General features: G+C 45.3%; 1 protein-coding gene across 2 annotated transcripts in view; it reads left to right on the plus strand.

The window, feature by feature from the left end:
* The window catches only part of IL2RA (interleukin 2 receptor subunit alpha), a 34854-nt gene extending 21148 nt beyond the window's left edge, over nt 1–13706 (plus strand). Inside the window, exons 3-8 of one of the 2 annotated variants that reach the window (XM_027818966.3) lie at nt 1740–1832; nt 2175–2408; nt 3577–3627; nt 3758–3805; nt 4729–4795; nt 7181–13706. In XM_027818966.3, coding sequence (XP_027674767.2) covers nt 1740–1832; nt 2175–2408; nt 3577–3627; nt 3758–3805; nt 4729–4795; nt 7181–7301 — 614 coding nt within the window. In that variant the 3' untranslated portion in view covers nt 7302–13706. The remainder of the gene's footprint in view (nt 1–1739; nt 1833–2174; nt 2409–3576; nt 3628–3757; nt 3806–4728; nt 4796–7180) is intronic. The other variant, XM_037889361.2, reaches the window with a different exon arrangement.
* Nucleotides 13707–14448: the final 742 nt, after the last annotated feature.

Genomic DNA, 14448 nt, shown 5'->3' on the forward strand with positions numbered 1-14448 from the left:
GAGCATAAGCTTTCGAGAGCTACAGCTCACTTCATCGGATGCATTCAGTGGAAAATACGGTGGGGAGATCTGCTAGTCCCTAAGGTGCCACAAGTCCTCCTTTTCTTTTTGCGGATACAGACTAACACGGCTGCTACTCTGAAACCTGCAAGTTGAGTGAATAGAAGGAGTGGAACCACACAGCTTACACAGTGAAAGACATATGGTACCTGTCAGAGGACAAAGTTTCTGTCAGGAACAAAACAGAGATGGGCCCAGACCAAAACCGCAGCTCTGAACTTTGGAAAAATTTGGATCTGAATATGAATCCAAACTGCTCTTTATTTATCTGGGTGTTTATACAATGTTAACCATCCTAATTCCAGAGTGGCTCTGGTTCTCAGTCCCAGTTCTAGAATCAACATGCAAGCATATCAGGGAAAATTTCCTTATGGTGGGAATCTATTAATTTATTATTTGCTGATGGCTGACAGCAAACTCAGTCCTGAAAGGATCACAGAGAAAGATGTGGTTCCTGCCCCAAGAAGCTACTACGCCTAAAACCATACAAATCAAACGCAAACCTCACTAGCTGCCCAATACAGTTGGACCAGTGGGAGGAGGACTTGCTATTTCCTTATACCCTTCTCACACTGCTGCTGCTCTGGTTTAGTCTCTTCTGACCACAGTAGAGCCTTCATGCCTCCTGACCTACTTAGCAGAGGTTTGGATGTTAATTTTGCTGGTTCCATGGGACCAGGGTCAGTGAGGCCACAATGGGTTTTCCTTGTCATGACTCCCTCCAACACCCTGCCCCCATCACCGACTCATTCTTCTTCAACAAAGAGCAAACTCCCTCTTACCTGATGCAGCGATTAAACCTTTTTTGAACTATTTCAATCTGCTCTGGTGGAGGAAACGTGTATCTGTCTCTGTGTCCCCTGGGGCACACCCATGGTTCCAGTCTTCTTTGCTAGGAGCCCTGTGCTTCAGAAACGTGTTGGATGCTCCGTTGTGGTCTGTGGTTCTTGTTATGTACACTCATAGACATCAGTAAGAATGGACAGTGGAGCCCATCACATGTGCTGACCTACATGCTGCTCTCCTGGAGTATGGGGGCACCTCCATTGATTTAAACTGAGATACACCAGGGCTGAATTTGTCCTGTTTTGTTGTACTTTAGAAGGGAAATGGATTTAGGGATGTCATCTCTGGAAAGGTAAATCACAGGCTTGTATAGCAAAGCCACCTGGGTGCCACATGCTTTTTCTTTATATCTAATCCTGTTATGCACAATTAACCAATACAGGAACACACCAAGTAAGGAAACAATTATGTTTACCTTCAAACTAAGAATGGGGAATATTTAGGTTAAATATAAGGAAAGTTTCCTGGGATTGAAATACGGTGTACTGGGCTGCGGAACAGTCTCTCTGTGGAGATAGTGGAAACCCTGCCACTTGCGACTTTTTAAACTAGACCCCACCAGAACATAGGAATTGCCAGATTGGATCAGACCAATGGTCTATCTAGTCCAGTAAACTGTCTGAGAGGGGCCAGACCCAGAGGCTTCAGAGGAAGGTCTAAGAAGGCATATATGGAATACTCTGAATTATGTGGAGGCAGATTATGCGCTGTAAGGAACAACCTGTACTGGCAGGGGTTGGCCTACGCAATCAAATGGGGCTTTTCCATTTATGATTCTATAGAATATCAGCTTCTCTTACAGAAAAAAACACTAAGCTTAATCTTCTCCATAGGGGTCTCCATGGCTACTTCACAGCAGTCAGAAAGAAAACCACAGAGCAGTGCACCTGAGAATCCCGTCACCATAGTGCCATCTGACACAGCAGGTACCACTCATTAATTACTGTAACATATTTCTCCTATTGACTTCCATGGGAGAAGAAAAAGTCCAATGTTGAGTATTTTCAAAATCCCGCCCTTTAATGTTTTCTATTAGATTTTGTCATCTTTGATTCAGACAGAGCGGTTATAAATCCCACTTGCTAGGAGCAGTTGTTACTGTGTGATCAAATGGCAATATTTTTCATATTGCCCCAAAGAATTGGGAGAGGCTGGTTTTCTCCAGGTAGGCCCATGTTGTGCCTTTGCAAATCTCACTGATGTGATAATAGCCACAGTGGGATAAAAATAGCACCTAGCTAACTGTCTGCCTCCTTTGGATTTCATAGGTTATTGTGGGATACCCAGCCCTGTGGAACATGCCACTCCTACGATGACACATTATGCCGTAGGTCAGGAACTGCATTACAAGTGTCTGAGAGGTTATGATGCTCGACCCCCAACCTCTGATATCAGCACATGTAAGGAAGAGAGTGGGAAAATCTTCTGGACAAAGCTAAATCTGCTGTGCACTAATGACAGCAAGAGTGGAGAAGAGATGACACAACCAATTCCAATAACAGGTAGGATGGGGTGCTCTGGCACTGACTAGTCCTTGATGAATGAGGTGTTAGCTCCAGCTCAGATTCATTTCCCTTTGTGCAGGTACCAGCCATCTCCAGCTGGCTGTGCCTCAGTGCCTCAGGTGTAGGGAAATATGGGGACTCTTCAGAGCTTCTGACTGGGATGTGGAAACCACCCCTGGGAAAGGGAAGAGGAAATGCCATGCTTCAGTGTAGTATTGGGTTTCTTTCACCTTATCGTCATGTCATTAGGCACATGGCTACCAGCAAAAGCAAAGATCAGTTTGGGGCTAGGTTGTGCCTGACCCTTGTGCAGACCCAGTTTCTCCAGACACGCGACTGCCAGACAAGGGAAAAAGTCTCCTTATCATAGATGAGGTCTCCAAACCCGCAATCCAGCAGCATTAACTGCTACTTCTCAGAGCAAATCCACCATCCCACAACACACTGGCACTAGGTCACGCACGTGAAAGCTTCAGAAAATGATGTCTCATCTGAGCCCCTCTTGTAGCACTGGGGGTTTAGGGACTTCAGTGGGCTGTAGGCAGATCTATATACGGTCTTTATATAGTCCCCCTTACCATAGTATCCGAGCACCTCACAGTCTGTCATGTATTTATTCCCACAACACCCCTATGAGGCAGGGCAGTACTATGGCTTCTATTTTACAAATGGGGAACTGAGGCACACAGAGGTTAAGGCCCAGATCTATAATTGATTTCTGTGGAAGTCAGGAGTCTAAGTACCGTTATGAATCTAGGCCTAAGTCATTTGCCTCATGTCACATAAGAAGCCTGTAGCAGAACAGGGAATTGAATCTTGGTTTCCTAATGTCTAAGTCGGAGGCCTAATGGCTGGACCATCCTTCCTCTCCAAGCTGACATGGAATAATAGTGAGCCTCTTGGTGAGATCGATCCCAGTTCACTGGATGCTGCAGTTTACGTCGCATCCATGTATAACAGGCAGTAGACTGGGCACACTCTCAGGCTGGAAGTGTTGATTGGTTGTTTAAAAAGCAAACATGGCAATTATAGTATCTCTGTGTGATGAAAGTGAGCTCTCAGATGCAAGTGCCCACCTCAGCACGACTCTGATTTGCGTGAATGACCAACCCTCATTGGAAGCAATACATCAATAATTAAACAACAGGAATTTCTCTCTTTTTAGATACATCAGAACCATCCCATGTCCCACCAGTGATGCTTCATGTCTGCACAGGTACACCAGGTTCAGCTCATCCATGGATGATATTTCTCCCTGCTTTAGGACAGTCACTTTTCCCCTTTAAATTTGTGACTCCCCTAAAGGGACCCAGCACACTAAACAACAGGAATTTCTCTCTTTTTAGCTACATCAGAGCTGTCCCATGTCCCATCGGTGATGTTGCCTGTCACAGGTACACCAGGCTCAGCTCATTCATGGGTGGTATTTCTTCCTCCTTTAGGACAGTCACTTTCCCCCTTTAAATTTGTGACTTCCCTTAAGGGACCCAGCACAATCAGAACTAAGGAACATTTTGCACCACACAATAATCACCTACTATTCTGTGACAGATGTAAACCCCAAAGAAGGACATACATTGTTCAGGGTGGTAAAAGGGGGCATAAACATTTAAGCTACTTCAGGTGGAAACTTTAGCACCTAAGGGAGTTAGGTGCCCGAGTCCCATTGAAAATCAATTTGCTGAGAACTGACAGTGAACTTGGCTCTGTAAGGATCACAGAGAAAGGTGCAGCTCCCACCCATGAAGCCAGTACCCCTAAAACTATACAAATCAAACCGAAGCTGTGCCAGCCAAGCAACTAGATTGTAAGGTGTTTGGGACAGGAACTGTCTCTCACTATGAGTATGTATAGGAACTAACACAATGGGTTCTGGTCTCAGCTGGGGCCTCTAGGTGCTACTATGGGTACTACCCGTAATAAGTAATAAGTGGGAGTGATGGAATGAAATTAAATGAACAGAGTAAATAGCATCACAAATATTTCCCATGATAGAGGCATTTGTATCCCAAGGCTATTTTACAATCGCTTCGCCATAACTGCAGTGGTGAATGCTCTTAATATGGATCTCTCTGGCCCTTCTGTCGGAGCTCTGCAGGAGGGCTGGGTAAACAGCGCTGTCGTGGTGGTGGGATACAGCTAGCTCTCTCTTTCTCTATAGTGCAGGGAGGCGAGTTCCTATCCCTTTCCTGACATCTATTTCTCTAAATTAACTTTGGGGAAACTGCTATTTTCTTTCGAACCATGCTAATCACTCTGCAGTGTTTCAGACAATATCATCTGCTAACAGATTTGATTTTTTGTGTCTCCTCAAAAGTTGCTGTCTCTACTGTCTTCCCAATCATTTTCATCCTTTTGGGGTGGATCATCATACCGAAACTATGGTAAGTAGCCTGGCATAGAAGGAATGAGATAATTGAATCTAAACAATCCCTAGCATGCATGGAGTTATTAGCCACATCACTCCATACGCAGCATAGGCAGGATTCATTGATGTATTCTTTTTATTACATAAATGATTAACTATATTAAATAAAGGCACAATGAAAAAAATCAGGATTAACATTTTTAAGCTTGAAATGGGCACATAAAACTGCTTACTCTGTGACTCTTGGAAATGAGTCTGTGAGGCAGAGGTGTCAATAGGGGAATAAGTTGTCTAATAATGAGTGGACTACATTGCTAAGAGGTAAATGAGGTCTGATTGTGCAAATACACTGGATTTAAGGTGGATTTCACAACATTGATATAACAGGCATCACAGAAACTTGGTGGAATGATGACAATCAATAGGACACTATAATACCAGGACACAAAATTTATAGGAGTGACAGGATAGGTCATGCTGGTGTGGGAGTGGCACTATCATAGGTGCTGGAACTAGGGGTGCTGGGGGTGTGGCAGCACCCCCTGGCTTGACGTGGTTTCCATCATATACAGCGTTTACAGTTCGGTTCAATGGCTCTCAGCACCCCCACTATACACATTGTTCCAGCATTCCTGGGCTCTATGTATGAAAGAACGTAGAGTCAAATATAGTAAAAATCTTAAATGAATCAAACTGTACCATAGAATCTCTATGGATAGAAATTCCATGCTTGAATAATAAGAGTATAGCAATAGGAGTATATTACCGACCTGCTGACCAAGATGTTGATGGTGACTGTGAAATGCCCAGGGAGATTAGAGAAACTATAAAAATATAAACTCAATACTGGGAGGTTTCAGCTATCACCATATTGACTCGGTACATGTCACCTCAGGACAGGATAAGCAATAAAGTTTTAGACACCATTAATGACTGCTTCTTAGAGCAGCTATTCCTGGAACCCACAGGGGAGAAGCAATTCCTGATTTAGTCCTAAGTGGATCACAGCTCCAAGTGGTAAATATAGCTGAACTGCTTGGTAATAGCAACCAGAATATAATTAAATAGGGGCAAATACTAAAGAAGCCCACCACAGCAGGCCTGGCCTTCAGAAATGGGAACTACACAAAAATGATGTAGCTAGTTAAATGGAAATTAAAAGGACAAGTCACAAGAGTGAAATGACTTGCAAGCTGCATGAAAACTTTTTAAAAACACCATAATAGAGGCTGAAATTAAATGCACACCCCAAATTAAATGCATACCCCAAATTAAAAAGAATAGTAAGAATACAAAAAAAATGCCACCACGGCTAAACAACAGAGTAAAAGAAGCGGTTAGAGGCAAAAAGGCCTCCTTTAACGTTTGAAAGTCAGATACTACTGAGGAAAATAGAAAGGAGCATAAACTCTGGCAAGTCAAGTATAAAAGTATAATTAGACAGGCAAAAAAAGAATTTGAAGAGGAACTAGCAAAAGATACAGAAACTAACAGCAAAAAAAAATTTTTAAGAGCATCAGAAACAGGAAGCCTGCCAAACAACTGGTGGGGCCACTGGACAATCGAGGTGCTAAAGGGGCACTCAAAGAAGGCAATGCCATTGTGGAGAAGCTAAATGAATGTTACATATGTTTTCACTGCAGAGGCTGTGAGGGAGATTCCCACACCTGAGCCATTCTTTTTAGGTGACAAATCTGAGGAACTGTCCCAGATTCAGGTGTCAATAGAGGAGGTTTCGGAACAAATTGATAAATTAAACAGTAATAAGTCATCAGTAAGGCTGCGAGTTTGTCACAGAGGTCACGGAAGTCATGGATTCCATGACTTCCTGTGACCTCCATGACTTCTGCAGTGGCTGGTGCACCTGGCTCGGGGGCCACCTGAGCAGCTCAGGGAACCCCTGGGCCAATCGTACTGGCCACTGCTGGGGCAGTCTTGGATGACGAGGCTTATAAGATGATGGAATCAGTTGTTGTCAGTCGTGTTTCTTATCATCTGTATTTGGCGAGCAGGCTGTGCTCTTTCCTTTCTGAGGCAGGATCTCAGCAGTTCTCGGTGCCTTTTTCATCATTATTGCCTTGTGCCTAACATAGGGCGAGCACCATCAAACCATTCAGAAACAGCAGCCGGGCCTGTTTACTAAGCAGGCTCTTACACGGAAGGCACTTTGCCCCAGGGCTGCATGGCCACTTCTGATCAATTTCCAGTTTAAAGCTTAAAATATTTGTTTCGATTTTTAAAATCATAATTGCGTATTTTAAATGAACGTTGCACCTGAGCTCCAAGGCTTTGTTTGCAAACAGATGGCTTCAATACCCACCCCCTTCTATCCTCTACCAAGGAGCTTTCAGGGACGTGCTGGATTCTACCCAAGGGCTGTTATTTTACTGTATTGCTACAGGAGACGGAGGAGTTTTACAGAAGAAGTAAAGACTGAAAAGACAAAGTCCATTCTAATAACAGCAGCAAGAGTGGAAATGGAAAGTGAGGTGGAAGCTCACAGACTAAAATCCAATATGTGAAGGAAGTAGCAGATGTTTCACCTTAACGCTCAAGCTGGATTGCAGTGGGACAGACTGGTTCCTGCCTAGAGCCAAGCTATCTGAGCTCTCAGAGCTCGGAAAAGATCTATAGCATACGGAATATGGGCCGTATTGTTATTAACAGACAAAGAACTTCTTTCACATTCATTTCAAGTTGCTGCTATGTATGTATCTTGAAGAACATTAGCGGTAAAAACCTAAACAATTAAAAGTATGGAAATCACCAGTTAAGGGCAAGTAAATGCATATTCAAATATATTAATAGTTTATATAATCTCTTTTTAAAAAGGAACATGTGTAAAATGTCACATTGGATATTCCAGAAATAGCCTTCAATCTGCCCCTCTATCCCTGCCCAACCTGACACTGCTTACCAGAAATTCTCTTCACCCTCCTCTCTTATATCATATGTATTTCCAATATGGGCTATAAACTCTCACAAACTACGAGCCAGCACATGTGGTCCACAGGCCTAACCAGGCAATATGGCCATTATTAGACAGAGACACCAATAGAGTCATAGAAGATCAGGGTTGGAAGGGACCTCAGGAGGTCATCTAGTCCAACCCCCTGCTCAAAGCAGGACCAATCCCCAATTTTTGCCCCAGATCCCTAAATGGCCCTCTCAAGGATTGAACTCACAACCCTGGGTTTAGCAGGCCAATGCTCAAACAACTGAACTATCCCTCCCTCACTGTGTCACTTACTCCTCCTGTACAAGCCACATATCTGACTCCCCCCATCCCACCTCTAACTGCTACAGTCAAGAGATTGCAGCTTATCTTATTTTCCACGCATTGCCCAGAAATGACACCTTTCTCACACACTCCCTGTTCTACTTTGTGGGAGGAAAACCCAGTACACCCCCAATCACTCTTTTCATGTGAGCTGAAAAGCTCATCATACCCTCTTCCTCCTCTCACTGTAAACCAGAGGCTTCACTTTGCACATACATCCATCTTCGTCCATCCCCTCTACCCTTATATTTCAGACTATCCCATTCATCCGAGCAGGCTAGTACATTGTTTAGCATAAAGGAAGGAAGGGTGTTGACTTTGTCTGTAAAGCAGTGCTCCCCAAACTGTGGGGCTCACCGCCCTACATGGGCGCAGAGGAACATTTTGGGGTGGCATGCAGCAAGTCCTGGGCCAGCCCTCACAGTGGTTGGGGAGGGAGTGCCACCTAGCCCCACTCTGACCCAAGCCCAGTTCCAGCTCCGGCCCCAGCTCTACTCCACCCCCTGCTCTGCCCCCAACCCAGCTCCAACACCACTCCGCCTCCTGCTCCGCGCCCAGTTCCAGCCCCAGCTCCACTCCGCCCCCAGCCCAGCTGCGCTCTCATTCCCTCTCTGCCCCCAGGCCAGCTCTGCCTGTAGCCCCAGCTCCTCCCCCATCCCCAGTTCAGCCCCCAGCTCCACCTTCAGACCAAGCAGCTCTTCTTAGCCAACTGTGCAGTAATGAATGGGGGAAGCGGACAGATTCCATTACTGGTAAGGGGGATGCAACAGGAAAAGTTTGGGCACCACTGCTGTACACTGTATCAAGAAGTACTTGACAGCTCATTCTGCCAAAGTACTTGGGACCCTGGTATACAGGGGCAGAATTAAGTTTGACTTTGGAATACACAAACTGATATTTGACATGTACATTTATTTATGGGATCGTATGAACTGCAAGTGCATTTGAATATTTATCTACCTTCCCATAATTGTTCATTTCATACTACTGTAAACTACTAGAATCGTGGGGTGACTCCAAGAATAGAAACTACAGCATCCTGGCTCAGCTTTATATTCTGCACCACTGGTTTGTTAATTCTTTCAATTTTTTTTCTTGCTCAGTATTCTTGATAGTTATACTTCACATGGTTGACACTGAACCTATTGGGATAGACCTAGCTCATTATATGAATACCTTTGTTGAGGTGGACAGCTAATTATCTAATCTCAGTGCATTATAGAATACTTGTACATACATTTTACCTTTAGATGCTATTATTTTGGGTGGGAAAAGGAGAAGTCCTATATTTATGTCATAGGGTGGATTGTTCACACCCTTCAGCTGCTGCAAGAGCTCCGAGTCCTAGCAGATTGGGATACAATACACTGCCTTGTTCCTAAATTATCTGACCCTTTTGCTACTTATTGCTTGCAGCTCCCTAATATTTCCATTATACATTGCAGATGGTTCTGGCATCTATATGCCTGCTGGCAGTTGGTTCTGCTCTGCACAGCTGGTCCAGTGGGCTGTCCTGCTCCGAAAAACTCATTGGAGAAAATTAATCCTTCATCTGTCCTAAGGTGCACACTGTTATGGAGAGTTCTCCAAGAAATAACTGCACTCTTATATGTCCCCAACCACCTTGAAGCTTGTCCACTCTCCCGCTTTCTGGCTGGCTCATGAGTTCCCTCTCAAGTCCTGTTACTTCTTTGTTTCTTGAAAGTTGAAAAAGTTGAAAAAGTTGTTTCTTGAAAGTTCAAAGTTGAAAGAGACAAGCTTTCGAGCTACACAGTGAGTTCTGGCTCAGATCTGGGAACGGTAGGTAATCAGTGTCACAGCTAAATACAAGGTGGAGCAGACAGTTAAGCATAAGGAGTTAACACATGTTGCAAGAGACCATTCAGAATGAAGTGGGCAATTAACACCTCTGCAGTCATAGGACAAAAGAGGGTTAGCAGGGTGCAGGTTGTTGTAATGAGACATAAAACCAGAGTCCATGATTTCTGGTGTCTTGCTGAGGCTAGGTCTACACTGGCAATTGAACGACGAAACTTTTGTCTTTCAGAGGTGTTAACCTCGACCTCCCCGGAAGACAAAAGTTTTGCAGGCGACAAGCACCAGTGTGAAGAGCGCTTTGCTGGCAGGTGCACTCTCCCGCTGACCACGCAAACGCCGCTCGTCGGGGGTGGAAGTGTTTCGTCGGCACGAGAGCTGACAAACAGCAGCTACACGATGCGACTTCTAGTGGCACAGCTGTAGTGACTCAGCCGTGACGCTAAACGCTGGGTAGTGTAGACGTAGCCTGAAGGTGAAGGCCAGGAAAGGGGGTTCCCAGGTAAGCTCCCAGGTTTGACTTTTGAAGGTGTTGTGCAGGTTTCCTGTGAGGATGTGGACTGATCGAGTGCCACTGCCCAGGGGGTGGCAAGGTAGGAATCATGGGTAGACTGGTTGGCTTATAGAATTTACCACTAAGTAAACTAAGTTCACAATTTCTGACCAACTCTTCAATCTGACTATCAATTCCTGGCCACTGTGCAACACCTCTGCTTCACACATACCACCCCCCGGGGCCCTTCGTGGGCAGTGGGCCGGCACTTCTCCCTGCATGGCCTTTGGTACTATCACCTGGGAGCCCCGAAGTAGACCATGATCAGCCCATGGTGGCAATTCTTGTCTCACATGAAAATAAGCCCCCAGATAATCTGGAACAGTTTTTGGCCAACCCTGACAAACATGTTTCAGAGTAGCAGCTGTGTTAGTCTGTATTCCCAAAAAGAACAGGAGGACTAGTGGCACCTTAGAGACTAACCAATTTATTTGAGCAGAAGCTTTCGTGAGCTACAGCTCACTTCATCGGATTTATGTCTGAGAACTTCTTGTAACACCACATCCGTGGTCAGCGCCTCTAACAATGATGTGGAAGTGACAAGAGAGAGACCAGTCAAGGCATTATTAGCCTTTTCCTGGCTCATAACCCCCTTTTCTGTGGGTTTGCCAAGTAAAGCTGAGAACAGGGGATCAGCCACTTGATTGAGTATACCCAGATAGTATTGTACTGAGAAATTGTACTGATGTAGGTGATCAGCCCATCTATTTCTGTATTCTGCGAGTCTACCTGGATGGCATTAACAGTGTGGTTAACACCCAGTGGTCGATGTGTAAAGTGAAAGTGAAGCCATACAAATAATGATGCTACCTGTCACATGTCCACATGCATGCTAGGGCCTCCTGCCCCACTGCCGACTATTTCTGCTCAGCTGGGAAGAGCATTGGGAGGTGACTGCCACTGGGTGTTCCACCCCCTCCCTGCTGGATCTGGGAGCACACAGCACCAAGAGCCACAGGTGAGGCATCACACGTGACAAAAGTAGGGGCTCATAAGGCAAAGTATGCCCGTGTGGGAGCTGATGTAATACGTTCTTTGAGGTTTGTGGCATGGTTGTATAATTGGGGTGCCCATTGAAGCCACCCATGGATGATGCTTATTGCTACGGCAACAGCCAAGACCAGAGGAGACCTTGGGGAATACGTCTCACCAACTGTTCTCCACAAGGTGGATTTCTGTATTCTGCAAGTCTAATACTTCAAAGCTCAGTGTCCGGAATAGATCCAGTCTGAGAAGGTTGACCCCAGAATGGATCACGTAAAATGGGACCACTCCCCCGTCTTATTGATGATATGTCACATAGAGATCTATCTTGTCCAGCAAAGTGATTTTCACATTGCCATATCCAAATAGCGTGGACTGCACTGGCCGCAAGGCAAAATACGCAAAATATCTATGGTATGTGGTGTATTTTATGAGTCAGATCGTGCTCCAATGTCCACCAGTAGCAGTGTCTCTACACCCTGTGATAAAGCAGGACTGTTCTTAATGTTTCCTCTGAATAGTGTGGGGGTGCCTCAGTTTCCCCTATGCAGTTCTTAAGTATCTAGGTGGTGGAATAAGGGTGTATGATCATTGCAGAGCCCTAGAGGGCAGGTGTGTGCAGGGGTCTTGACACAGAGAATGGCTGACACCCTGTTTCCTGGCAACCGATGGCCTGGGCCTTCCCCCCTGCAAGGTGAGAGCTAAAGGGTTGGAGAACAAAGGAATCAGGTGACCTCCTGGCCTGGGAAAGGGACAAAGCCCAGAGGAGGAGGGGCTGGAGAGAGTTTCAGTTTGGGGCTGGCTGGGGACATGGAGTGAAGTGCAGACATGGTTGTCTGGCTCACTGCTCCCCCCCCCCCCCCAAAATGGACCCAGCTGAGGGGTCCTGTTCTCTGCACCTACAAGCTGTGTTTTAGACCATGTTCCTGTCGTCTAATAAACCTTCTGTTTTACTGGCTGGCTGAGGGTCATGTCTGACTGCGAAGTTGAGGGGGCAGGACCCTCTGGCTTCCCCAGGACCCCGCCTGGGTGGACTCGCTGTGGGAAGCGCATGGAGGGGCAGAGGATGCTGAATGCTCTGAGGTCAGACCCAGGAAGGGGGAAGTTGTATGAGCTGTGTGTCCTGAAGACAGTCTGCTCACAGAAAGGAGACTTCCCCAGAGTCCTGCCTAACTCCGTAGGGAGCAGTTCCAGAGCATCGCCCAGGGACTCCGTGACACACCCGCTAAATGGCAGGGGCAGATTTTAAAACTCTGCCAGGCCCGTGTCACCAAATTGATCTCCTGAGCAATGGAATCATCAGTGGGGATGAGGTAATTGTGATTGTGTCATCATTTTTATGAAAGAATTCTTTTAGGCGGAGTCGGCAGAGTCTACTTCTCCACAGAAGAAATAAAACCCCGTCTGACCACATACCCCTAATTGTCATATACCACCCCACACTAGAACTCATCAAGGAACCTCATCCTGAAATAAATCTTTCCTGAACCCCCCTCTTCTGGCCTTCTAACATCCTCCCACACCAACTTCTCTAAGCTCATCATGAGAAGCAAGTTCCCCACATATCAGGACACCCCAACTCAAAGCAGCACCAGATCCTGCCAGAACAACAGATGCAAAACCTACAAACATATCTCCATTGTTACAATGACCAACCCTCCCCCCTACACGACACACCTTTTGAGATCCCTGGGTCCTACATGTATCTATCCCAACATATGGTGTACCTCATCCTGTGCACTAAATGCCCCAATAACAACTATGTGGGTGAAACCAGCCAATCACTACGCTCTTGAATGAACTCACACAGGAAAATGGTAATAGACAAAAACAACTGTTCACCTGGGGGTGAACACTTTTCCCAAAGTGATCGCTCTATATCTGACCTCTCAGTCTTCATCCTCAAAAGAAACCTGCACAACTCTTTCGAAAGACGAGCCTGGGAGCTTAAATTCATAACTTTGCTGGACTCTAAAAATCAGGGTCTTAATAAAAACACTGGTTTTATGGCTTATTACAACAATCCCCCCATTTTTGTTTGATGACTATAGAGGTGTTAATGGGCCACTGCACCTTGAATGGTTTCTTAGAATATGTGCTGACTACTTATGCTAAACTATCTGTTCAACTTTGTATTTAGCTGTGACCCCCTGAGTATCTTTCCCAGATCTCAACAAAAGCTTTGTGTGGCTGGAAAGCTAGTCTCACCAACAGAAGTTGGTCCAATAACAAATATTACCTTACCCACCTTGTCTCCCTTGTTGTAGAGTGGAAGTATTAAATGCTTTCAGGCAATAGTTGAATCTTTTATTTATCCTTTTCTCTTTGCTAAGGTTCAATTCCTCGCTGATTTAACTAATAATTAGAAGATGTGCTTTAATGATTGCAAATAAAACTCACAATGGATGGGTCATAGTGTGTCAGACCAATGGCCCATCTAGCCCAGTATCCTGTCTTCTGACAGTGGCCAGTGCCAGGTAGTTCAGAGGGAATGAATAGAACAGGGCTATTTTGAGTGATCCATTCCCTCTTGTCCTGTCCCCAGGATTGCAACCCTGACCATCTTGGCTAATAGCCATTGATTAACCTATCTTCCATGAAATTATCTAATTCTATTTTGAACCCAGTTATACTTTCTCTGAGCAGTCCAGTGAGTCTAGTCTCTTCTGTGTCTGTCTTTGAGAATGTAAGCTCTTCAGGGATGGGACCACCTAGGGCCCTGATCCTGCAATGAGCTCTGCATAGCCAGACCTCTGTGTCCATATGGAGCCCAACGGAAGTCAACAGGGCTGTACACAATGCAGAATTCCACCCACAAGGACCTCATGGCAGGATCAGGACCCAATTTGCTATGTTTGGCTACAAAGGCCACAAGCATTTCCATGCTTAATATTGGTATTTCATACAATATTGCTAATTTTACAGTGACCATTGTCATTTATGGTAATGTAGTGTGAGGTTGTTGGGGTTTTTCCTTCTACTTAGACAAAATGATTTTTCTCAACACTGAATGAATAACAAAATAAAATAATAATTG

This window comes from Chelonia mydas, chromosome 1 (genome assembly GCF_015237465.2).
Source record: "Chelonia mydas isolate rCheMyd1 chromosome 1, rCheMyd1.pri.v2, whole genome shotgun sequence".
Classification (NCBI taxonomy): Eukaryota; Metazoa; Chordata; order Testudines; family Cheloniidae; genus Chelonia; species Chelonia mydas.